The sequence below is a fragment of the Bradysia coprophila genome (genome assembly GCF_014529535.1).
Source record: "Bradysia coprophila strain Holo2 chromosome X unlocalized genomic scaffold, BU_Bcop_v1 contig_12, whole genome shotgun sequence".
Taxonomy (NCBI): domain Eukaryota; kingdom Metazoa; phylum Arthropoda; class Insecta; order Diptera; family Sciaridae; genus Bradysia; species Bradysia coprophila.
Window position 1 is genome coordinate 7,595,904 of NW_023503293.1, and position 27,432 is coordinate 7,623,335.

Consider the following 27,432-nt stretch of genomic DNA (forward strand, 5'->3'; position numbering starts at 1 on the left):
TTCAACAGGCATATTAATACGGATAAAATGTGTAGTTTTAGCTAGTATTCAAGAAAATGTAAACAATCAATCAATTCCTGATTATAGTAGATTCATTTCTGTCCTCCAAAAAAGTATTTCCCACAAATTAAAAGAGCTGAAATTTTGTCGTTAAATTTAATTATTTTTTTTATATAATTGTGAAATCCACCGACCAAAATGATCCAAACAGGTTTCAATAATTGGTAACTAGATTTCTTTCTTTTTTAAACATTTTCGTGGCTTTTTCTTTTATCGCTTACTAACTTCATAAATTTTTTTTTGAATTTTAGGAAAACATTGTAGAAAAAACAAACACAAAAAGAAATCTTACAAATTAGTTTCTCTTTTCAGTGTGAGTCCGACATGCACAGTAGGGCACTCAAATATTTAGGTTAATTTGTCCATTTGGATGACCAACCCTGTAATATACAAAAAGGAAAGAAAAATGAATATTTTGATTAAACTTAACTCAATCAACTTAGCAAGAAAATCGTGTGTTTGATTATTTTTTTTAATTCCAACAGTTTCCCACTTCCATCTAAAGCTCAGAACAGATCAGGCCAACCTGAACCCTGAGCTGGAAAACCTGAAGCCTGATTCGACCTGAACCTGATGTGATATATTTTGACCTGACCTGATTTGACCTGGATTCTTTTGAAAAACCGCCTACCGAAATCAAACGCATTTTCCAGTGGACTTTTTTATATGTCCCTAGAAAGGTGTTCGACCCTAGAAGCCAAAACCACTTTCAAAAAATTCTTCGATGCTTGTTTGGCTGGTGAAAGAGGATCAAAAACTGAAAACTTGTACTTTTCTTACAAAAATTTCTTCAGTTACACGGGCCGTACAGCTCAATAGCACATGTGATTACCTTTCTAATGACACCCCACACGACCTTGTACGCCTCGTGTAACTGGAGAAATTTTTGTAAGAAAAGTGCAAGTTGGCGGTTTTTCGGCATGTTTTCGGTCAGGTCACAAGTCGACCTAAGCCCAACTTATTCTTTTATTAAATCCATCAATAAATTGCTTAAAGCGTGCTCGTTGCAACAGTAAGTCCGAAACTCAATGCGAAGTCGCATAAGAATTTTCTAACACACTTGAGGTGGCTGTATACATCAAATAATGTCTTGTCACTGATCAAACAGAAAATGTTGCAAAAACTGTCAGATTCACTTCTAGGAATCAGATTTCTGTCAAATGCAATGGGACTCGTCGATGATAAAATCTACCGGGAGATCGTTTCACTGTCGGTAACTGTATGTACACCGAAACAGTCATAAAGATTATTTCTTATTCGAAGTCTCAAGGTTCTAAAGGTTCTAAAGTTCTCGAAATTCAATTCTCCTAACAAACACTGAAAAAATTCGATTTAGGCCTTGACTCACTGGGAATTTGACGATCATTTTGTATGTACTGCCTAAATAACTGAAATATGTAATTGGCATTGGACTTACATGCTTATCATGTTGTTCCCACGGTTCGGCTGGTTGTTGTCCGATTTCCGGTGGTATCAATTGCTGGTACTGCATCAAATTAATGTTCGGTTGATTGGATAGCGGTTGAAAATAATCAATTGGAGGTTGCTGCGGAAGTTAAAGACAGAAAGAGTGATTGATGAAGTAAAGTCTAAAATTTCATTTTTTGATGTCTAACCTGATAGAAATCTTTTAGATGGAGATCATCCACGTAGGCATTGCGCGACATATGCTGCTGCTGCTGCTGCTGCTGTTGTTGTTGTTGCTGCTGCTGCTGCTGCTGCTGTTGTTGTTGCTGCTGAATCGGTTGTTGTTGATTTTGCTGCATCCAAGCGAGTCCACCACTTGCATTCGGTGGGATCGGCTGCTGAATCGGTTGCTGTTGATTTTGTTGCACCTTATCCATAGACAGCCAGGGAACGGGTTGGCTAACGATTTCCGGTTCGATATTGGTTACACCGACGTAGTTCCCATATTTCCACGATGCTCGCTCGGTACCGATTGGTCGAGGCATTTTACGGGAATCGTCGAGCTGGTTCTGTAAGCCACCATTGGCGATATTCTGCGATGCATTCGGCGACATTGCCGGTGAGCCTATGCCGAGAGCAAGACCATTTTCGATGTTCAGAATTTCACGGGGTGACGTATGATTCAAATGATTGTATTCGGAGAACCAGCGTTCGTTGCTCGATTGGGGTTGAGATTGTGGTCGTCCGGGCGCAGGATTGTATTGTGGTATTGGATTTGATGCGAACGGCAGTTTTTGGAAATTACTCAATCCGACACCATAGTTTCCTTGATTCGGATGCATCTGGGGATGCTTCGACTGCTGTTGTTGAAGTTGTGACTGTTGTTGCTGAGTCGAATTCTGTAACGATGAAAACTCCGATGCGCGTGGATTTAAACGAGACACATGGAGCGGATTCACTGGAATTCGTTGTTGAACATTCTGTTGATGGAATTGGGATTGGATCGATTCCACTTGATTGTAACCCATCATGTTCAGCGATCCACTTCGTACGTTATTGTCGAAGAAACCCGGTCTCTGGTCGCGATTATTTGTCGATGTTCCACTGTTTGCATTAGCGTTTGACATATTAAACGAATCGATTTGTCGATTTTGTTGCATCGACGAATTGATATTTGGACGTTGTACAGCTAAGCTATTTGATATTGGTGGTTGAATTGGTTGTTGCGTCGGCGGTTTAATGATGCCCGGCTGACATTCACCAGAGAATTGCGGCTGTGAATGACCAGCTAGATTTTGCGTTGCACCAGATGCCTGTTGCGACGACAACTGACTTTGTTGACCAGGTGAAATTTGATGACCGACCATAGACATACTGGACACGGAAATATTCAGACCTGGCTGCAAATTTTGTTGCGAATTCGGAGGTGTTGTCGAATTGCTTGACGTCTTCGAGCTAACTGGTGAGCTCATGGTTGTACCACGATATCCGGGAGCCTTAGATGCATCTGCCTTCGGCAAAGATTCGTTTTCCATGAAACCGGAATTGTTGTTGGTGTTGTACATTTTGTTCGCTTCCCATTGATTGCGATATGAATCGTTGAACAAGGAATACTCGTGTGCCTGGGCATTGCCTTGATGCAATTGATTGATTTTGGTTTGCAATTGATTCACTAAGCCGCCACTTGCATTCGTCGCGTGTGAATGAATGATCGGATTATTGTTGTCGATGTTCAAGGCAGCGGACGAATGTTGTTGATGTGGAGATGGGGTAATGGTGCGGCTGATTGGTTGACCAATTGGTGTAATAGCTCGTACTACATTCGTCGTGGATGGCTTTGAGGAGGTGGCAGTTTCATTCGAATTTTGATTGAACTGCGTTTTTGCGATGACACTAGAAGCCGTGCTGGTTATAGACGAATGTGATTGAATTGATGAAGCGACGTTGCTAAATGGTGCTGGAATATTCGTAGTTCCAGTGCCAAAATGATGTTTCGGGGATGACTGGATGGTATGCTGTTGATTGTTCTGAGAAATGGGGACCGATGAGTTCGTTGGTTTTTTGTCAACTATTGGCGCTGTGCTAGGCTTTTGCGTAAAGGAGCTGCTAGGTGGTCCGATTGGCTTTGGATTCTTGAATGCCATGATTGCGTTCGTGTAAGACATAGTAGTCTTGGTGCAAACCGGTGGTACATTCGATTGGGCGCTGGAAACTATACGTTTGGGTACAGTGTCCGATGAACTTGTAGTCGTGGTCAATCGATTGGTTACATTTGTAACAGCCATGGTACGAGATTGTGACGAAGTGAATATTGTTTTGGTCGGCTGCGGACGCGTCATTTTAGTAGACACAGCAATTGTAATTTTCGGACCAGTGCTGACACTACTCGGTATGGTTGTTGGTTTGGACTTAGCAATGACAGTCGCTGTTGATGTAGATACATTCGATCCGCTCTGTGTACTTGCGACGACAGTCTTTTCCCATACATTGGATGAAATAGGTGGAGTCGGCTTTGCATTTACATTCACTCTTGGTAACATTTGCAGTATGTCGACATCTGGGTCCTTGATCAGGGTCGTGATAAGAACGTGAGCTTGTTTGGTCGCGTCCAATGAGCCTTTGATCGTAATCCAACGGTCGCTTTGATTTTTGCCCTGCTTTTCAACTTCAATGTGGGCTCCAGTAGCAGCTCGTATAGCATTTATGTTACTACCCGCCCGACCAATCACACGCGATATTGCGTTAACAGGCACCTGAACTTTTTTGCAGGCCGTTTCGACAGTAACAGCTTGTTGCTGAATAGAACTTTTTCGAATTACTTCCTTCCAACCGTCTTCACGTTTAACAGCTGTTTGAAGGTGAGTAGAATGTTTCGAATTGTTGCTTTTTGTATCCTCGTGATGGTAGGTCTTACTGTGCTTGTTTTTCGATGAGTTGAAGTAGAGTGCATCGCCATCGAACTCGTGCTCACCTTGAGTTCTGCTCGCGCCAAATACCAAAGATTTTCTACTATTTCCCGCTGCCGGCTGCTCGGTGGTAGTGGTTTTTGCTTTTCCACTGTCACTGGCTTCCAATTTCTTATCATTTTTGTGTGTTGACTTAACTTCTTCTTTGGGCGCAACATTCTCTTTCTCCTTCCGATTGGACGATTCTTTTTCTTTCCGGTTATCGATTGTGTCCCTTTTCACATCGCTTGCAACGCTGAACTTGTTGTTGTTACTACTGTTGCTGTTGTTTCCCTGCACGTCCACCTTGGTGTCGTTTGATTTGGGAGTGCTCAAGTCTTTTGATTTATTGCGATTCGTATTCGATTCATCTTTCTTTTTTGTCGCCGATGATACCGGTACCGTTGCTGTATTTGTTATTGGCACGGCATCTGGATGTTCGATTGCTGCCACGTGACTGTTGTTCGCAACGCGTGCTTCCTTATTTTTCTTGTTCTTGTTCTTTTTCGACTTACTCGACTTCTCAATTTCAGGCATTTTAGCTTCTGTACTCGAACAGGATCCATCGATTCCGGAGTCACCTTCCTCCTTATCGTTGTTCGTACTAGGTTCGGGTGCATCTTCCTTTTCGCTGTCATCCTCTTTGTCCGACTCATCCTTGTCGTCGTTGTTATTTTCCAGCAATTTGCGTTTCTCTTCCTTCTTTTCCAGCTTCTTCTTCTTTTTCCGTTCACGACGTCTTGCTGCTGCCGCTTTACGACTTTCTTCACGATTCCGTTCCATATCCAATTCCTCTAGCAAAATTGAAGCGTTTTTGTTGGCTTTAACAGCCTGTGCCTCCTTTGCAGCACGAATCGTTTTTACGCAGTCAAGACACTTTTCCAATAATTCCTTATCACTGACTGTGCTGATGTAGCGAGTCATTTCTTGATCAGAAGGAAACTGTGTCACATGATTGACCATCCACTCGACGACTTTGGTATGTCCCTTCCGAAAAGCCGCCATCAAACAAGACACACGGCGATTATCTTGCGAATCGATGTCAGCGATATGAGTGTACAGTACTTTGACGACAGCTAAGTGGCCCCCATTAGCTGCCAGCCACAGTGGAGAATTTCCCTTTTTGTTCTTAACTTCGACCGATGCACCACGATTCAGCAGCAGGTCCACAAACTTCAAATGCCCCTTATCGGCAGCAATTGTAAGTGCAGTGTCACGAGAACTTGGCACAGGCGCCGCATTTACGTCAGCTCCTTTGTCCAATAAAACGCGACCCACTTCAATGTAGCCACCAGATGCAGCTTCCATAAGAGGCGTTAGACCCGTTTTCGCTCGATGCTCAACGTTTGCTTTACGATCCAAAAGTAAGCTAACCACTTCGTGTCGTCCTTGAAAACAGGCTAGGGTCAATGCCGTATTTCGATTCGTTTCGATTTGGGCGTTGATATCGGAGCCCATATCGAGCAGCATTTTAACAGCGGCAGTATGACCATTCATTGCTGCCAACATTAGCGGAGAAATACCAAGCTTGCTGCCAGTTCTGGAATTGATTTCAGCTCCATGGGTCAGCAACAATTTGATAATGTTCACATAGCCACCACTCGCGGCCAAACTAAGTGGCGTATAGTCGGATACGTTTCGATGTTCCTTATTTGCACCAACGCCTAAGAGAATCTCGACAACCTCATATCGTCCACCAGAACATGCTAACGACAAAGGAGTATCTTTTGTTCGTTCCGATTGGGCCTCGATTTCAGCTCCTTGCTTCAGCAACGTGTTAACCACTTTCTCGTGTCCAGCGGTTGCAGCCAAAATCAACGGCGTAAATCCCTTCTTGTCACGATGTTCAATATTGGCACCGCGAGTAATCAGCAAATCGACCAATTCCTCGTGACCACCAGCACAAGCCATTGTCAGGGCTGTGTCGTGGTTCGAATCAGTTTCTGAATCAACATCAATTGTTGTCTTTTCAGGTGCTGGCGGAACGGCATCTGCAGCCGGATATTGTTGAGTGGTGTTTGCTTGACTTCCAGCTGGTGCTTGTCTCATCACAGCGTATCGGTTACGTTCCTTGCGCGACTTTTCCGTTCCTTTCTTACCCATCACTTTGCTGGGGATCGGGGCTGATTGCGGTTGACTTTGATGCTGTTGGGTGGTTGTGGTTGTAGTAGTTTGTGTTTCGGTTGGCACTGACAAAATTTGTTGTTGCTGTTGATGTTGCTGTTGTTGATGATGAGTGGTGCCCGTAGAAGGAATGGCAATGGCTGTGGGAACTGGACCAGTGGTTGTTTGTGTGGCCTGATTCGAACAATTCACCTAGTTAAACCAAGCGCACTGATTAATCACGACCCAATTGTTGAAAACGAAATTTCGCTGAACTTACCTCGGCCATTTCAAAAATGTTTTCTGGGATTCGGTATGAAGATTTCTGCTGCTGTTGCTGCATCACCTGGACTTGAGAATGTTCTTTGCAATGTTGTTGCTGCCCTTGGGCTTGGGCTTGATTTGAACGATTGACCTAGCGAAAGCAAACGATTGAATTTCCATCATCCACCCGAATTCGACGCATTACTCACCTCAGTCACCTCCACAGAAGTTGATAACATTTGTTGGGGCTGCGAATTTGGTGTCACTTGTAAATTGGTTTGGGTTTGAGCTTGGTTGGAACAAGGCAGTTGCTTTTGTTGCTGGGATTGGGCAGTGGACTGCTGTTGAACTTGTTGCACCGATGGTAATTGAAATAGCAATTGCAGAGATGGCGACGTTTTGTCCGTTTCAACATTGAACACAAACTTTGTTTGAGATTGCTGCTGCTGCTGTTGTTGTAGTAATCCGGTCGATGGTAATTGATTTTGTATTTGCTGATTGGGCAATGATTGCATTCCCATATTGGGCGATTGGGATAGCTCCATTGCAGATGGAATCAGTGATATTGGAGATTGTTGTGGATGGTTCTGTGTGAGAGGAAACGATGGAAATGAGTGACGATAATTCAGTCAGTGAAATAACGTTCCGGGTTACTATACCTGAAGCTGGTTCAGCAACTGAAACTGTTCTACGCATAATTGTTGTTGAATCTGTTGATGAAGCTGTTGATCAATCATGACTTGGTTCTGTTGACGCTGACCCAGTGTGTCGTCGCATACATTGCCAGTCGTGGATAATGGTGACATATCAGCCAGAATTTGTGATTGCTGAGGCCACTGACCACCAGTCCATCGCATTTTGCACGCCGAATTAATACCAATTAAGTTCGCATAATCAGCAAATTCATGGCAGCTGGCTGCAACCTCCTAAGCAAGTAATTAAAATTTTAGTCAGTCAAGGCACATTCTGTCGATATGCGGTCATTTAACACAAACTTGTAAAGCTACAGGCCACTCGGATACACCATGAAGAACATTGATGACGTCGATGTCATCGGCCCACTCATAGTTACAAATTTGATCACGTGAACCATCCGATCCAACGTCATCGGCATTGAAATTTTCCAGTGATTCCTCCATAGCGGGATACATTCCACATTCTTCGATCGATTCGGATTGCGAATCGTCGACGGTAAACATGTGAATGTGATCTTCCGTTTGATTGATGAATGAACCTGCAACACAGATCGATTAGTTTGTGTTGTACTGGCGAGCACCATAGTTCGCCGTAATTACCTGGACATTGTTTGTCTTGCTGTTGAAGCGAAAACTGCTGTTGCAGTGTTGAGTTACACGGTTTCTGATGCAAGATAAATTCAGGCGGCGGATTTGCATTCAGTTCGGATCGAATAACTTCACAGAATATACGAGAAATGTCTTCAATGTTGTGATCTGTTCGAACAAAAGTGGACCGAATGTAAATGTGCGGGGGAACAAAGTGAAATGGGGGACCAAAGGAAATTCAACTTACTATTGGCAGCGTTTTTAGAACTATTTGTTGGTGAGGCAAGTAGATTACCACTGGCCAGTGTGGGCGGCGTCTCAGAAGGCGATTTTGGTTGTTCGTCAACAATTAACCTTTGCCGATACTTGTTTAGAATGGTATTTGGAATTTCAGCGACCATCTTCTGGATTATTTTATCGTTGAGTTTTTGTTGGTTGCTGGCAATCGAAATGATATTGTTTCCGGCTGTTGTTTGATCAGCGATCGAAAAGTTATTGGATGATGACAACGATGTTATCGGTCCACTACTCGATGTATTTGTTGGATTGGCAGTGGACGAACAATTCGCTTGCTGTTGTTGTTGATTGAATTGTTGTTGTAGCTGCTGCTGCTGTTGTATGTTATTTTGCTTGCTCAATTGACGATTCGGGACAATAGTTGTAGCCGAATTTGTCACGGGATGTTGAAGCAATTGAACGCTATGCGATTGGCTAGTCGATAACAATTGCTGAGGCTGAATAACAGATTGCTGCTGCTGCTGTGATGATTGTTGCTGTTGCTGATGATGGGTAATACTAAAGTTGTGTAAAGATTGTTGCAACACTTGAAAATTTGGTTCCGATTTTGGTATCACAGGCTAAAACGAAACCGAAAAAAAACAGAACGTCAGACACACACACTCAAGACTCCCCAATTGTGATAAATCACCGCGCGACCACACTCACCATGTTATTGCAAATGGATACCATCTGGTTTGGTTGTAAGAGCGGTGCAGCTTTGCGTAGATTTTTGCCGTCTTTTTTCGAAACTGGTTTAACTTTTGGTCGATCGCTAATCGCTGTATTTTGAGATACTTCGGATGGTGCGGATAAATGGGTTGTCGACGTAGGAGCTGATATTATTGTTGTGGAAAAGAGTGCAGTGGATGATTGACTTGTGACTGGCGATTGCATCGATGGCATTGATGTGGTCAGCAGAAACGCATTGTTGTCGGATGCTTTGGCGCCTAATGGAAACAAAATGTTGAAAAAAACGTTGGTATCGCATGAATGTAGGACTTATTTTACCACAAAGAATAAAAACAAAGAAAAATTAATTAATAAAAAGTCAGTCACTGATTGACTAGAACGTCTTGAAATTTGTTGCCGTCAGCAGTTGGTTCAAATGCAACTGTCAAATCTAAACTTTTCACTGGATAAGCAATTTCGCCGACCATTGCTCTATGAGACAAAATTTTCAGCACATTCTTAGGATGACCTAAGAACCACCAACAGTCAACAGATTTACAGTAATAAGTCGAAAAATGAATCGAATCGTTTCTGTTACAACAGTGAGTTCGGTGATGGATTACGCTTTCGTCAGCTTCCATACAAAATGTGCGTAACAAAGCTGAAGATGTCGGAAATACAAGCGTCAGCAATTTGAAAAAGAAATTCGAAAAAAATATCTCCCAGTGAAGATAGCCCCGGAACATTCGGATGTTCGCAACAAGATCTTTGACCCGGCGATTTCCATTCAAAATTTGAAAATATCTGATTCTGTATAGCAGAAGAACGAGAGGCCAATAGAGAAATGTTTATAGCGTGAAAGAGATAGAAAATGTTTGTGTTCCGAAATCAGTCCTATCAGTCACTAGATAGAGAGACGTTTTTCTCGTCTACCCGGCAGTTCTTTTGCCACGTTAATTAGCTAATGAGAAGACGTTTTACGTTTCATAAATTAAAAATTCGCAAAAAAAATAATTAAGAAGCAAGAGAGAGAAGAGAAACGAAAGAAAAACAAACAAAAAACTAAGAAAAAAGTCAATAGAAATGAAACACCACTTGCCTGAAACAAGACTGGCAAAGGTGGCTGGTTGAATTGGTGCTCCAGCCGACACACTCAATGGTGTGCCATTTGCTGTGGTAAAACTCATACCACCAGCACCACATAATAATCCTAAATTGATTTTAATCGAATGGAATAGCGTGTCTCTTTCACAAGAATTTTGTTTTGTTTAATCGAGCAACACATACCTTGAGTGATAGCTGCATTCGAAACATCCACATACGCTGATGATGGCATTAAACTAGATGGTGGACCATTTGCATCACAAATTAATTGAAGATTTGTGTCTTGAATAGGAACGTCCAACTGAAATCAGATAACAGTAAAAATTGAATTCCGTCTCAACGACTCCAATGCAGTGCAATAGCTACTCACCAAAATGTCATCCGAATTGGGCATATTGGTAGCACCTTTATCCTCGCCGATCGGTTGCGAACGAACCGCTTGACCATCAATCGAACTCAACTCGAATGGAGCCGGTGCTTGACGATTTTTACGTAGAAGACTTTTTTGATTGTTTTGATTCGAATTGGTAGTGGCTGGCGATGCTGCTACAAGGCTTGGCATGACGAGATGTTGTTGTTGTTGTTGTTGCTGTTGCATCAATTGTTGTTGCTGCAGCGGTGATTGGTTAACCACATTGCCGACAACATTTCCCATTGGCGCTCGAAAGCCCTGCGCAAGACCGTCTTTGTAGCCCTGATTGCGAAAGTATCGCATTCTAGCTTTGTTATCCAGATTTTTTGGTATTACAATGGGATTCGATATAATTTGATGCTCAATGAATTCTTTGTGGTTATTAAAGCCTTGATTATGGAAAAGTTGCTGGTTCGATACTCTTATAGCTTCTGGAACTTCGTGAAGGCCAGGTGGTGCATTTAATTGGATTTGTTGTTGCTGCATTTGCTGCTGCTGTTGTTGCTGCTGCTGCTGCTGTTGTTGCTGTTGTTGTTGTTGTTGTTGCTGCTGCTGTTGCTGCATTTGCTGTTGTTGTTGTTGCTGCTGCTGCTGCTGCATTGATACGTTGCTGAGCTGCGGTGGTATCTGTGGCTGCGCTTTCAACGCCTAAGATAAACAATTTAAAAATGGAAACCTGAAGTCATTGGACCCTCTCAACCCTCTCTCTCCCTTACCTGTGGAACAACAACTTGCAGCGCTTGATTCTCATGGATCCGAATTTGTCCGTTAACATCTCCAACTGATGCCATAGCTGATGTTAACATCGACTCGGGATAATCTAGTAACAATTGAACAACGCCAATATGGCCACCTTTCGATGCCTCGATTAGCATTGTACTGTTATCCTTAAGCTTATGGAACGGATCGGCACCACTTTTCAGCAAAAGTTCAACAACGGCTTGATGGCCACCAGCACAAGCCAATGACAACGGTGTATGGTCATTATTTGTTGATTGACGATTCACATCAGCCCCTTTGCTAATCAGAAATTTAATCGTACAAATGTGACCAGCCCGGCAAGACTTCATCAGTGGCGTTCGGCCGCCCTCGGACTCGTGTTCCAGTTCAGCACCATAAATTAGTAACACTTCGGCAACGTCGGTGTGACCATTTTCGCAAGCATAGGTTAATGCTGTGTCACGGGTTTGCGTTTGAGCGTGACCGTTTGCGCCATTTTCAAGCAAAAATTTGACCAGCTCAATGTGACCCTCCTGAGCAGCTTCCATCAATGGAGTTGAAGCACCCAATTCGATATCAGCCCCGTGCTTTAGTAAATAGTCAGCCACTTCCAAAAATCCACCACAACATGCCAGTGTCAAAGCCGTCTCTTGAGTTTCTTCCGTTTGAGCGTTAATATTGGCATCTGTAAAATTACCGTAAAATGAGCGGTGATGCGTTACGTGCCGATAAATGTACTACTTACTTTGTGCCAGTAGCAAGGCGACCATTTCTTCGTGACCTTCACGAGAAGCTTCCATCAGTGGCGTGTATCCCTCATCGTTGACCTCTTCGATATTGGCACCGCGTTCAATCAGAAGCATGGCTAGGTCAACATGACCACCACATGCAGCTAAAGTTAATGGCGATTCGAACGAATCAGTTGGCATATTCACTTGAGCGCCAGAGTCAAGTAGTAATCTGGCCACTTCAACGTGTCCGTCCATAGACGCCTCCATTAGTGCCGTGTGCATTTCATCGGTTTTGTGTTCCTGATCTGCGCCCGCCTCCAACAGAAAACGTACCATATCCAGATGACCTTTATAGCAAGCCAACGTCAACGCACTTTCCTTGAACTCGTTCGAATGGGTATTGATGCCGGCACCATGTTGAAGAAGAATCTAGAATGAGGAAAAGGTTTTGGATCATTATTGATGTAGGAGTAGCAATTTGAAATGGATGCATGCGGTCTTTCAGCTGCATCAGATAAGATCAAGTAAGGGTCATTGCCCGAATTTGTAAAGTACGGAACTGTTACGCTCAACACACGATTAAACTCAAAGGCTCACGATCTCGGGTTTAATCACTTGCTTTACCGGACATAGTTAAAGGGTCAATCAAATCCAAAATTGCCAAAAATTCAAAAACTTACTTTGGCTACTTCAACGTGGCCAGCCGATGCAGCTTCCATTAGCGGAGTGTGACCGTTTTCGTTGTGATCTTCGACATTTGCCTTTTTATCCAATAATTCACGAACAGCTTCCACATGACCGCCCGCACAAGCATACATCAGTGGTGTGTTTCCCGTGGACGATTGTGCATTCACATCGGCTTTATGTTGTAACAGTAATTTTATGATGTCAACATGACCGGCCGATGCGGCTTCCATCAACGGTGTACAATCATTCTTTTGACCACGATCTTCCACTTGTGCCGACATAGCCAACAGAACCTACGAATATTTGGGTCAAGGTTAGAAACAGAGCACGAACGTGACTGGGCAGCATGTTTGAATACCTGTGCAAGTTCATAGTAGCCAGCTGAACAAGCTAATGAAAGTAGTGATTCACCATCGTCGGTACCTTCGTTAATGGTGTTGTTGCCATCGCCGAGCAGACGACGAACAGTGTTTACGTCATTATCGGCACAGGCAGCCATAAGAGATCGCGAAATCAAACTAAAACCACGTAGAATTCTATTTTAAAACAATTTATGATTTTTGTAAAATTTCTCTTTCATTTCTGGATATTTGTTAATTAAAAATTGTGCAAAAGCATTAATCATCCATACTCAAAAGCGAGAATATTTCCATTTCTTTCGATTCAATTCTTTTTGTTTTGTTCTTTAATTTGGTGGATACTCGTTTTTCTTCCGATGATGTGAATGGTCTCGAAACAAATATCACAGAAATGGAATAATTAACAAATGGGAGGGTGGGCTTTCTTTTGACGTATTTTTAAAAAGATTGCATAACCAGCGGGCTTGTATAAATTTTTTTTAGAGAATTTAAAGAATTTAACATACCTTCTATCACGAGGACCACTTTCATTACGCATTCGATTCAAAGCTTGCGCAGCCTCATCTAAAGCAATTGTGGCATTTCTAATAACAGGCACATTATTTTCATGAGCTAGAAAAGAAATGTGAAAATTTTAGTCGGTTGTCCTTCCCGAAACGAGATTTTTTTTTTAAACACACCAGCTGCTTCCAGTAATGCTTCCAATCGGTTATTGGTATTTGTGTTGGTGTCATGGTGAATTTGATCATTGTCCTTCATGCCAGCTAGAATCTCCGGTTTGAAGAAAAAATTTTCAACTAACATCTGCGCTTTGTTCGGAATATCGTAATCTTCATCCTCGCTGGGACCCTGCACATAATAGAAAATGGAAATTGTTCAGAATTTCGTTCACTAAATTGCAATTATTTTCTTTTACTATTTCATCTTCGTCCTCATCATCTTCTTCGTCTTCGTCATTTGTTTCGTCGATGTAAACATCATGATCGCAACTATCTGAACACGAATCTTGAATTTCTTCCTCCAGATCGGCCTGGAATTTTAATTTGTTTTTATAGTTTACAAAACAAAAAAAATGGATTCAATTCTTGTATAGATGTGGCTTTCATTAGGTTTTAGAATGGCAAAGCGAATGAAGATTGGAATTTACTTGGAGCTTTCGTCTCCATTTTTTCTTTTTTTTTTGGAATGGAAGAACATTCAGTTTAATGAAAACTCTTGGTGAAGATATACGTGAAGGGATAGGGGTCAGGCAATTGTAGTAGTGCAGTAGTACACAAATTTGTACATGAATTGGATTATTGGCATAGTTACCAAAGCTCCCAACGAGGAACACAAATAATTACAAATGTTTTCACATATTTGGTGGAAATACTCGACTTTTCTAACCGACTACACAGACCAATCTAATTACTGATTCATTGTTGATTTTTTCTACATCACGCCATTTATTACGAATTTCGTAATTGTTCCATTATAAAGTGTGTGATCGTAGCTGCAAATTTACTACAAAATCTAATGAGTGCTACACAGCTAGTAGTACATTCCGATTTCACACATTGTATGAATAAAATACGAAATTCGTAAATGGCGTGTTGGGTATCAGATCTTCAATTATGTAACTTTAGTCGTGTGTAGTCGTTGTACATAGTCAATAGAGTTGCACTCATAACACTTTAATCGCCTCTCATCATTCTGTATGTAATTTCAATGAGATTCATTTTGAAGTTAATCCTCAAAAATATTTGTTCTGTACATCATCAGGCCGGGAGGTATTTTATATCAACTATATGTACAGCAGTAACGAAAACTTTGGAAATTTGAATTGCTTTCAAATACGATCTAACGTAGAGACATATATGCTGTGATGAATATGACCATCGAATATGAGTGTAAATACGTCTCGTCGGCTGTATCGTTTTCCAATTCGACGACAAACGACATTTGAGACTCGATTTAAACAAAACGTTACAGTAAAAGTATCGTTCACAACGGATGTTAGTATGGAACACGTAACAAAAAAAATTCTTTCTCATTTTTGAACGCTAACTTTGTCCATGTTTAATTCCTAACTGTATTCTCTTAATATTCTGAAGACACGAAAATAGGATAGAATTCAACTCCTGCTTGGCCATTTGAGTACTCAGTTTTTTTCTTCTTTCTTCTTATTTACATTCAATGAAATGAATAATCAAAATTGTTGTTTCCGCGGTATTTTCAGCGTACTTTACATTCAATCGGTATTTTAACTACACATTTTGTCACCCAGTTTGTCACCATTTAAAACGCACATTCAACCTTGCATTGTATACCATATACTATATATAGAAGTTAAAAACATTAAACTGCATCTAACCGCATTTGTTGAACGAATAGCCCCTTGGGAAAACATATATTACACACTTTACCACACAAAAAAAACATGTCATGTCCAACTGTATAAGAATTCCTTTGATCTTCTGTTTGGTCAACACACCGGGAGAGAAGGAGAGATGTAAGAGATGGAAAAGATTAGTTGAATGACATTCGATAAAGGGAAGTGGGAAGTGAATTTTAGTTTAGCCACATAGGGATTGATATGAATGAAAGACTATTGTACGTATGGAAGTCAACCGTGAGTAATTTTGTTCTTTTGTATTGCAAATATTTGCGACTAAGGTCATACTGTTTTAACATAACTAAGAACTAAGCTCATCCCAAACTAAGCAGCAGAAAAAATAGTTTCATTGTTACAAGCTGCTTCAACTAATGGGTCGATTAGGAATCATTGTATGGAAGCACATATAGAAGTACGTCAACCTTCGTTGTAACTATTAAGTACAATCAGTTTCACACAGTCCCCTGACTTCACCCATTCGAAACGCTTTCAATTCAAGAAATAAAAAGTAAATCAAGAAAACGTTTTAAGTTTGCTGCTGAACGCTAGCGCCGTCTAATGTCGATTCGAAAGGTGAACAAAAAAAAAATGAAAGAAAAATTATGATTGGTATGCAGTTCGTCGATTAGGCTTAAGTGTGTGTATATTGAAAGTGAAGCGAAAAAAAATCGACTTTTCAAGGTTTTATTTATTGTTAGCCATTGAGAAATATCATAGCTCTGCATCATCCCAACAGAATTGTTTATTTTTCATTTGTTTTTTTGTCGGTTTAAGTGTTTTCGAACGCCGTCGACCAGGAATTCACAAAAGAAAGAGAGAGAGAGAGAGAGAGTGAGAGTGAAAAATGCCATCTAATCACATCGGTATCGGAATATCTGCATAGAAAAAGTAAAATTAACTTTCACCACTAGAAATTATTCATTTGAAAAGCATTAGGTCGAGGTCGTATCTAATATACCATTTTATAACGATGGTTGAAGAAACTAAAAAAAATCTAACTGTTGCTTGTACCAAAACGTACTTTTATATTCAACAACAAAAAGTGGCTAATTGTATCATTCGAAAACATGACGCTGATCGAAAAAAAAAACTTTTTGTTGTTGTTGTTCGCAATCTAATGTTTGAGTTGCAAGAAGAGAAATATTATAAACTTTGTACCCAAATTGCAGCTGTTAATCACTATTGGTTGTGTGTCTAATAGACAGTCACTGTCTATGTTACGGCTTATTAAATGGTATTTCTCTGTTGAAATCTCAACGTCAAACAGAACCTACACTTAAATTAATTGAGCTACAAATGGAGCACACTATATATTTCAATTGCATCGTTGTTATTGCTGATAAGAATTATAGTACAACGACAATGGAAATTGCAGAGAGATGTCTGTTTGAGAGTAAAAAACAAACTATTTTAGATTATAAGGTGTGCCCTGGCATCAGAATCCATATTTTGATGGAATGTCGTAAAGTTTTTAAATAAAATTCAGATTTCAATTTTGGAACAGTGTGCCGCATCCATCAAAACTGCTTTTAACCTCTGGAACCTCTGATTCTAATAAAAAAAATTTATGAAACTTCTGCGACGGAATTTGTACAAAACTGAAAATGGCGAAATAATGAGCCATCATTATTTTCGAATAAAAATATCGCTTCGTATTGCCCCAGCAAATGGTATTGAAATTCCCGGTTGACGCAGCAATATTTCAGAAATAATGCTGACTCTGCTGCATGACGCATTAAGGTGTGATTCTGCAACGAACGTTGCATACAGCTAGAGAAAAAGTTTTTCGATCTGATATTATCGTCAATTTAATGATCTGTACCGAAGCAATGCCTCAGAGATTGTAGGGAAAATGTAAATTTGATGAAAGACTTTTTTTTAGTACACAGTACATGGTGATGAAGGTGCTAAGACACTAAACTAACCAGTTAAATGAATTGGCATATAATTCATCGAAGGTGAAGTTGAAATACGATCACTCTGTCGTGCAAAACACATTCATAATAAAAGCGGGTAGGGTATAGGGTAACCACGAAAATTATATTTTAACCGAAGAAAAACCTTCGATCTATTTCATGGCATCGTCGAGCTTCTCCAGTTCAGTAGCCGAGTATTTACGAAATTTAATTTTCCCCCCATATTTATTCAGACTAAGCTAAATTACCGGAATCAAATTCCGCAGTTATAAATCACGTACATTAATACCAAATTGATACATTAAAATAATTTTAACTTTGTGTGCATAACTATCTCTCACGTAATTGTATTCCCAGATAGATAATGGGATGTTGAAACAAAAATAATTTCGTTTCCAACCCCGCGTATAACAATACGTATATTCCACATAAGACAAGTTGCATTTCGAATACAAAACAAAATTGTTTCGTTTATGTTCGTCTATGATTTGAGACAATATTTTAAAAAAAAAGAAGAAGAAAAAAGCATTTTCTTAATGGATAATCATGTACTGAAATGAGGTCACTGACCGTGTTGCCGTGTCTATACATTTAAGTTATATTATAATACATGAATTCTGTACGATATATACAACAATAAAAATATGATCACTAAAGTTAAATTATTATAAATACCTACGCTTCACTACACGTTAACACCGATTGTATACATATTTCTATCAGCTGAGCATATCTAGTGTTTAGAGCTCAGCTTTTTAGCCCCGTACGAAGTACAAAGGGGCTTATAGGATTACGATGCCGTGTGTAATTGATGGAATTCGAAGCAGACGGTAAGGGCAAAGTGTTTGCCTATGTTCATAGATGACGAATCTGCAATAAAAATTTTGTCTGTCCGTCTGTCCGTCTGTCCGTCTGTCCGTCTGTCCGTCTGTCCGTCTGTCCGTCTGTCCGTCTGTCCGTCTGTCCGTCTGTCACGTCGATATCTTGAGTAAATCAAATCCGATTTCAAAATTTTTTTTTTCCCTGAAAGATAGTCGAAATAGTGAGGCTAAGTTCGAAGATGGGCATATTCGGGTCGGCCCTTCGTGACTTAGGACCACCTAAGTGATTTAAGGTCTTTTGGTGATATTTATGGCAAAATAAACGATGGAAATGTAAATGACACGGCAAATGATAGGTATTGTCAATACCAATCCAGGAAAAAAAAGTTTTTTAAAATCGGGTGAGTGGACCGTGAGTTAGGGCCTTAGAAGTGAAATGCTACTAGGGCCCTATGTGTATTTCACATAGAACTCGAGTAAATTTCATTCGTTTTTCGTAATTTTTGTTTGATTTGGAAGGTAATCGAATGCCGAATAGAATGTAGTTGAAAAAAAATTAAATTTGGGTCCTTGGCCTAAGGCCGCTACTAGGGCCCTATGTGCATTTCACATATAACTCGAGTATATTTCATCCGTTATTCGTAATTTTTGTTTCATTTGGAAGGTAATCAAAGGCCGAATAGAATGTTGTTGAAAAAAAATTAAATTTGGGTCCTTGGACTTAGGCCACTACTAGGGCCCTATGTGTATTTTACATATAACTCGAGCAAATTTCATCCGTTTTTCGTAATTTTTGTTTCATTTGGGAGGTAATCAAAGGCCGAATAGAATGTAGTTGAAAAAAAAATTAAATTTGGGTCCTCGGACTGAGGCCGATACTAGGGCCCTATGTGTATTTTACATATAACTCGAGCAAATTTCATTCGTTTTTCGTAATTTTTGTTTCATTTGGAAGGTAATCAAAGGCCGAATAGAATGTTGTTGTAAAAAAAATTAAATTTGGGTCCTTGGACTAAGGCCACTACTAGGGCCCTATGTGTATTTTACATACAACTCGAGCAAATTTCATCCGTTTTTCGTAATTTTTGTTTCATTTGGGAGGTAATCAAAGGCCGAATAGAATGTAGTTGAAAAAAAAAAAAATTTGGGTCCTCGGACTGAGGCCGATACTAGGGCCCTATGTGTATTTTACATATAACTCGAGCAAATTTCATCCGTTTTTCGTAATTTTTGTTTCATTTGGAAGGTAATCAAAGGCCGAATAGAATGTAGTTGAAAAAAATTTTAAATTTGGGTCCTCGGACTGAGGCCGATACTAGGCCCTTCAAAAAAATAAAATTTTAGGGCGATTTGAAATTTTTGTTTCATTTGAAAGGAACGTCGTACGGGGCTTCGTAATTGCGCTATGCGCAATTTGTAAGATGTACATATTACATAATAATTTTACTTTAACTACATTAACCGGCGCAATAGGCTTACGGTCAAAGTAGGGTGACAGACGCACTAGGGTCACGTACGCAATAGATATACGGGTTTGTACGGGGCTCAGTCGCAGCAAACGCTCCGACTGTTCTGATGGCTCGTTTTATTATTTATTATTCATTTTCGTTCATATATAATAGTGAATGACGTCACACGTCACACATTCATCATTTGGTAGAGAAATATCTTATTATTTCCAAACCAAAAATTCCCACAATAGCTCAGCTGAACTTTACACTGTCATAACAGTTTGGGCCAGAGTGATTTTCAGAGTCGGTTTTTTTTGGCGTGGTAACATTTCATCACACACAAACTGGATGTGTGTACTGTAACACCGGTTGTGCTAGAAGGTGAAATCTACATTTTCTGAAAGACAATCGTTTCCCGGAACCAATATGTATATGCGGAAGAGACACTACGACTGTTCCTATTTCTCGGTGTAAAACTTAATTAGTTAGACGATCGGATGAGATCTGGGTCCGGCGTATCAACGCCGCAAGTTTTATGATCTATAAAAACAACATTCTCGGGTAAGAGTGATTAATACAATCGAAAACTCGAAAAGCGATATAGTTTTGGGCGTTGTACACATCGTCAATTTTTGTGGCAATAACTATTCGTCGTAGAATCGATATAAATGCTGTGTAGTCGAATATGGATTAGAGTATACTGGTGGGTCAACAACTTGTGGCACATTCAATTGCGACATAATATTCGTTTTCGGAATGAAACAAATAAAAAAACAACAAAAGTGGAGATGAAGTGGAGATAGAAATAAATTTTGCTACATTCTCGGGTCAATGTCGTTCAGCACTTGCAGAACTGATTGAATGTCGTGTCTTGTTTTTGTCTGTTTATCGGAAATTAATTAGTTAGCCACTTAGCCAACAAATCGGTGGTAAGACTCAGTTCGTAAAGAGATTGAATGCATAAATGAAGGCAAATTTTCTGACTAAGAAACCAAATGTTTACCTTTCGATTTTATGTTGTTACATCACAATATAGGATTTCAGTTTTAGGAGTTTCTTTGGCATAAATGTTCGGAAAATTAAGTCGAAGAGTTATTGTTTAAGGTATACTGATGGTAGAGGACTCCAACTTCACAATAGCCCGGTGAGCGACGTATTTCGTTCGGTATGTCTCCTAGATTACACTAGGCCAACCAGGTAAGTGTTAAAGGACAAACACACAAGGAACTGACCATTAGCTGGTGTACAGCCCGTCTGGCTAAGACGTCACATGTACAGATCGTTGTTGATATTCCATATCCTCTCCATTATTTGTGTCAAACTTCCGATTTCTCAGACAGATTCACCTCGCGTCTTACTATGGTTATCGCATGTATATTCGTAAACAGTCCGTGTCTAGTTTCATTTTCGTAAGATCTCATTGTGAGACTCACCTTTCTTGAAGCGACAGGCTTAGCTATATGTATACATACGTGAACATATGAGCGCACTATGTTAAGCTCATGGTATGGTTCTTCGGAAAACTTATTGTGCAAGAGCACCGAAAAGACTATTGTAATCTTATGGTACTACACAGTCCAGTAAGACGATTTCGTTCATCCCATATTACCAAAGAACTTCCATCCATGCCGATCAAAATATTTCCAGCACTTTAAGAGGTCGGAGGTCTTGAATTCTGAATAGAAATCTCGCAAATGGATTGCGTAGAGAACAGACCACAAAGCCGAAATTATATCTGCGCTTTGATGGAGAACAAACGGACTGTTCTCATTGGGTCAGAGACTCTGGCAAATTTTCCGCTTCTGAGATTTTGACTGTGACTTTGGACAATCCATCCATATCCCATATAGATGCAATAAATTCGGACATTTAACTATAGAAAAGTTTTAAAAGGATTATGCCAACGTTATAGCAGACCAAGGATCGAATATAATAATTGTATTACCATGCAGAGAACAAACGGTCGTCAGACGGGTTGTATAGATTTGGTTAAACAAATTATATTTAAAAAAAAACTTAAACAAGACACACTCACAAAAGCGCACACGTAATGCAAAAATCAAAGCAACAACAACAAAATGATAAGTAAAACACAAACAATCCCTAATTAGTAAAATGTTTACTGGATTCGCATGTATGTAAATTTGAAATAAATATTATATAAATGTCTAAGGCCAGCCATTTCATTAGATAAAATTTGTTTTTTTTTAAATTAAATTACGTTTTTAATTTGGGAACAAAAAAAGAAAATTTGTAATGGGAAAAACAATCGACCATTAAATGGTTTTTTTTTTTTAAGAAAAAATAGGAAAGATGTTAGAGTATTAACGGAATCCAAAAAAAAATTAATAAAATTAACAAAAAATTACAAAATTATTTCCGAATTTGAATCACGGCATTTTTTTCAAAAAATTTTGTAACAAAAACGCATCGGAAAATAATATTTTTTTTTGTTTATGTTGTAAAACACATCAGTTTACCAGAGTGTTAAAACTCTGTCCACTTACCAACAGGTCTGGCCTTAGACACAAGCATGCCAGAAGAATCTAGAAAACGAGAAAAAAGGACCGCAAAATTTAAAAAAATTTTAAAAATGGTTAAACATAAGCTTACTGTTGAAAACAAAAAATAAAAGCCAAATTCATATCGAGATTCAGCGAGACACGGGATACACAGATTTAAAAAAAATTTGAGATGCAAATTTTTTTGTCCGTGTTACTTTCGATTTGTTAGGGACGTTCTTTAATAAACTCCGACCGGATTTAGAACCATTGCGTGAAGATTCTCGGCTAGTATGATGTAGGTAACCGGGTTCAAATCTCGTCAGTTACATAAACGTTTCTCATTTTAGATAAATAGAAAAATCCCTACACGCGATAGATGTCGACACATCTAAAAAAAGAAGTGTGATTCCTGGGGCATTAAAATGTAATGCCAAAAAAGATTCGGTCAGCGTACTGTTAATCTTTAAAAGTTTTAAATCGAGGTCCATACTTCTATCTGTGTATTTTTAGGTCCGTCTGAGATATGGCTCAGAATACGAATGTCGTGTTTCTGCTATATATTCAAGTGAAACAATTGGTGAAAGAAAAGGATAAATGATGATGACATTACATAGCAAAATAAACCCTTACGTGTATCCCATGCAACAGCATCTTAAAAACAGTTATATTTCAGATGTCAGTCAAACATTGAACTGGCAAGTAAACCTTCCCTTATATGTGCTCGGTCATCGGAATAAGAAGAACAAGAAAAAATGCAAGAAACATCTAAATGAGTCTATTTTTAAATGAAATGGTGCAACTTTAGCGATAAGAATAAGTTAGATTCGTACATTTGCAATCAATATACCGATGGTCTTTCACACGTCTTTGACCGCCGCATTTTACGAAATAATAAACATTTGGCGTCCAAAATGCACTTTTATCAAATGGAAAACAATGAATGTTTTGTCAAAGATTAGTGAGGCTTGTGTCTTAGCTGTCCCATCAATAATATCAGGACTACAGTGTAGAGCTACTGAAATTTTAGTCTGGTGCCAAGTAGCAATTATTTCCGGAAAATAAGGACTAAGTGAAGTCTGAAGCTCTATTGAACCTTCTACCGATTTTAGCGCAGAAGATTTGGACGTCCTGTGGATGAGTGTCACTTGGATATCTTGATATCAGAGCATGTAAGGTATGCAAGAACTGAGAGTACTTAAGAAGCAGGATGTTCCATTCTTAAAGGGTAAAATGTCTCTGCGTTTTCAGGGTCGTGTTTCCGTGATTCTACTCTAAATTCGACGACCTGAGTACCGACGACTGAAGAAACGACTAATTCAAGAAATGACGAGTAGCCGACGTTTCTTCGGGAAGTCATGGTTACATAACATATTGTAACGGTAAATTTCCTTATACAAAATGTTAAAAAGATGAAGAAACGTCGACTTCCGGAAGAATGGTTGTCTGCTCGACATTTCTTCAGGGACTCGCCGTTTACACGGAAAGTTGCCGATGCTCAAGCCGTCAATATTTCAGCGCAATGTTTCCTTGTAGTTGTATTCTCATTGTAAGTAGCTTTCTGCCACATTGTTTCAAGACAATTTGTATGACGCAATTCCCGTGGCGTATTACATCAGTCTTTCACGATTGTGTCATCTAAAATTAGAGTAAAAGTGAGTGTTCTGTACATAAGCATTAAATGCACGACTAATGAAAGATCTCAAATGAATGATTCGTTGTCTGTTTACTTAATACGGTTTCAGATCCTACTAACGAATGCACGAACGCACGGAAAGTAAAAGTGACATTCAGACGATACCCAGAGAAACCAGACCATTTAGTTGTCAGACAGCTCGTCTAAAGCTTGAAAGTTTCATCATTTACCTGAAACGAACAGTCAAAAGTTTAATGCGTCTTGTATACTATCACTGTTATGCTAAATGTATTAGTTATAACAATATATTCTACCGTGAAGTGATTCGTACATCGTACAATTAAAATAATTTGAGTGAATCTGGCTAATACATACGCGTCCACATAGATACGTATTATACACAAAGTGCAAAACCAATTTGTCCTAATTTCGGAAGCTTAAGCTTGAATGAAAAAGAAAACCAAACAACCGCTCTCCTAGTTTCAGAGATCGAGAATATTGGACGGTCTGATATCGAGAAATTGTTGATCCCAATACTATATCTCAAAGACATATCCTGGTCTCACATTTGGAAACGATGTGAACGAATTAGATCTCTTACTGTCGCCACATTTTTTTTTCATTCGAAATTCTGGCAATTCAAACTGCTGATTCCAACTGAACAACTTCTGGTTTCATAAGTACGGTAAAATCGAACATCGAATACAGTTGAGCTCAGTCAATTAATAGCAACGCAAGATTTCAGTGTGACGATACTCTTTTGGTTCTCATTTCGTATTTGTTTGACGCTCTAGACAAATCCTGATTTTCGTAGATCTCTGGCTGAATTATCAAACGAATGCCATTGTTAATCTATACCAATCCCTACGCACTACACACTCATGTCGGTGTTCGCTACTATTACAAATGTCGAAAAAAGAAATCATTTTTACATGGATGAGCTACATTTTCGTAGATAGAATTAGTTGAAAGAACAAAAAAAAATTAAATTTGTTTGATAAATTGAGCCATATAGAACCAACACTGACAATTCCGTTGGTATATAGAAATCTTCATACAATTCATTCATTCTCATTTCATATACACATGTAAACGGTTTTTATTCTCGTTTAGAGGTTCTGAATAATGTAAACTTGTAAATGCGACATACCAGTAATGATACTGATTATTACTATATATTACACTGACTGCTACCAGCTCAATTTTATTAATAAATATTTTAGAGACCCCAATATAAATTCGTGTTTTTAAGTGAATGAAAACTATCAACCGTCAACATCAGAGACACAATTTTTATTATTATTATTATTATTATTTTCAAACAAGAAACCAAAATAATTAAACGGTGACGTCACGCACAACATAACCTATATTTCGCTAGTACAAAATGTTAATTTTTTTCTTTTACTTTTTTCGTCGGAATAATGATTGTTTTATAATTAAACAACAATAATACTTTCCAAGTAACTGTCTGTCATTAGAAGTACGCACAGAAGAATTTCAATGTGTACAACGAACAAAAAAAACACTCTACAACATTAGGCATGGATTATATGAATGGTTGGTCACTACAAAACAATAGAGCTTATAATTTTAATTAAAGAGGAAAGCATAAACAACAGAAAAGAAATCACGGTCCGTGAATATTTTTATTATATTTTGGAACTTAACGGGCTGGTGTGCATTGCGGAGAGTGTATTGTATACAGATCAATCTCAGTTTTTTTTTCTTTGAATTTTACGTGTAAATTATCCACAAAAAAATCATCGAACAAAAGCCGTGGAAAAATTGATTTCGATTTTTTTTTTGATTTGTAAGTACGTTGACAGCGAGACCGTGATGCATTTTAGCAGCCCCAGTCAGCGGATATTATACTAATTGTTCCGTTTTCGGACGGGAAAATGTAAATAATTTTTTTTACATTTGCCAAAAATGACAACCATTTTCCGGGATACACATTTTATCGAACACGGTATATATTACACACATATATATATATACAATGCAATCTCCAAACCTGAATCCAATATTCCGACAAAACGCTCAATAATTGAGAGTTAACCCAAAAAAAATTAGAACGTCACAAAAGAAATTTTTTTCTATATTTGCGGCGTCCATTTTTTAATGAGGCGGTGTACATTTATCGAGTATGGCAACGTATAGTCCAACGAAATGGATTGTACAATCACAGACCGCACACTCATTCATATAGTAAAGTTGCAAAAGTTTAACAAACGACATAAGATAGATATGTATATATATATATATATATATATGTATGTATATACAATAATATATAAATGTAGGCACATACATCTCTCCACTGTATAATAATAAAATGGAACTGATTATTATGCACTAACGAAAATATAATAAATAAATAATTCAACCCGTCCGAAGAGCCAACTTATTTACATTCGGAATTATTGACGTGAACCTTTTATAATTTAACACTGATTCTCCGTATAATTCAGGTCTAGAAAAAAAAAATTTAATTCAAATTTCAAATTCAAAGTGCAAGAAAAGAAAATATAAAATGAATTTCGGAGTACTTCGTAAAAATTTTCAGAGCGAGGACATATTTCTTTCGTGTGATTTTTTCAAAAAAAAATTTTTTTTTTTAAATTTTTTCCTTAAATTCCAATTTAAAATCAAATGCGCATTTAATATTTCGCAGCCATGCAATTGATTTGATGAAAAAATCACAAAACCGATCATTGATTGCATTCACCCGACTATTAATCACAGAAAAAAATTTATTCCACCAATGTAAATGAACGAAAAGAAATTTTTTTTTCTGTCAGACTTTTCCATAAAAATTTTTTGTGATTCGATAGAAGAGGAAAAAAAGAGAAATAATTTTATTTAATTGCATTACCTCCGATACTGATTCTTCATCCGATTCCGATGAGTCGGTGGCAGGAGGTTGAAAATCTGTATCTGTATAAGTTTCGGTATCCTTAACCGGACTCGAGCTGGTGCTCGCAAATTTATTATTTGACTTGACTATGGACGACATATTATTTTTGCCATTTGCACTACTTGTCGACGATGTCGACGGAACACTCACTTTTGATTCAAGTTTTTTACTATCAGATTGTCCAACACTGTTCATTTTTGCAATTCATTTATATTTAAACACAAGTAACTATCATTTAATACAAGTATTGTTCACACTTAACACTCCTTTCTGTACGAAATAAACGATTTTAAATCCGTCATTTCATTTCATCGAGTTAAGATCTTTTATTCCATCATGTCTTCCGGAAGTTTGGTGCGATTATGGTGGAAAATAAAACAACTATTTGTGTTGCTGTCATTTTGAAATTTTTACATTCTGTGTGTGTTTTGCTCTCATCTTTTTTTGATACATTTGCTTGCGAACGCCATCTGTACATTGGAATGTACGTGATCGTTAAAATGTCATTAACCGATGAAATTAATGCCATTCTAAAATCAAATTCAACGAAATTACTTTCGTTGTCAATTTGGCTTAGTATCAAATTGCAAAAAGAATTTTTTAAGAGGTTTTAAGATGTACGCTTCTATGGATCGGCTCATATGCGGCAATTGCTATTGGTCTGTTTGAGCTCAACCGTCGGCTCAGACAACCTTCACAGCGCCGCAAGCGCATATTATTTGGAGTTTTTACGGGATACGTTTTTTTGTTTGGTAAGTCGCGGTGAATCGGCAATTTTCAGTAATTTTAG

The 27,432-nt window shown here is 38.7% G+C and overlaps 1 protein-coding gene across 3 annotated transcripts; it reads right to left on the reverse strand.

Moving 5' to 3' along the window:
* Positions 1-142: 142 nt before the first annotated feature.
* On the reverse strand, positions 143-27,001 carry LOC119067414 (ankyrin repeat and KH domain-containing protein mask). 3 transcript variants are annotated; one of them, XM_037170367.1, is made up of 22 exons: positions 26,601-27,001; positions 22,093-22,131; positions 13,940-14,053; positions 13,704-13,872; positions 13,530-13,635; positions 13,023-13,182; positions 12,658-12,957; positions 11,992-12,406; positions 11,243-11,931; positions 10,485-11,174; positions 10,298-10,415; positions 10,110-10,220; positions 9,008-9,288; positions 8,310-8,919; positions 8,075-8,230; positions 7,775-8,013; positions 7,439-7,705; positions 6,989-7,366; positions 6,796-6,930; positions 1,677-6,728; positions 1,478-1,606; positions 143-440 (listed from the first exon to the last, which is right to left on the reverse strand). In XM_037170367.1, exons 1-22 carry the CDS (start codon positions 26,835-26,837, stop codon positions 414-416), a joined length of 10,422 nt encoding a protein of 3,473 aa, XP_037026262.1. In that variant the 5' UTR covers positions 26,838-27,001; the 3' UTR covers positions 143-413. The 3 variants fall into 3 exon arrangements, with proteins under 3 accessions (XP_037026262.1, XP_037026263.1, XP_037026264.1); XM_037170368.1 differs by lacking the exon at positions 22,093-22,131; XM_037170369.1 differs by lacking the exon at positions 10,110-10,220.
* Between the last annotated feature and the right edge of the window lie 431 nt (positions 27,002-27,432).

Bases quoted from the DNA above. Each gene is read 5' to 3' on its own strand.
- LOC119067414 (XM_037170367.1), bottom strand. From the start codon at position 26,837: ATGAACAGTGTTGGACAATCTGATAGTAAAAAACTTGAATCAAAAGTG. The intron at 14,054-22,092 runs GTAAGTGGACAG...TTAAAATTCCAG, and splicing joins GTCTAAGGCCAGACCTGTTG to GCCGATCTGGAGGAAGAAAT. The intron at 441-1,477 runs GTAAGTCCAATG...TGTATATTACAG, and splicing joins GGGAACAACATGATAAGCAT to GGTTGGTCATCCAAATGGAC.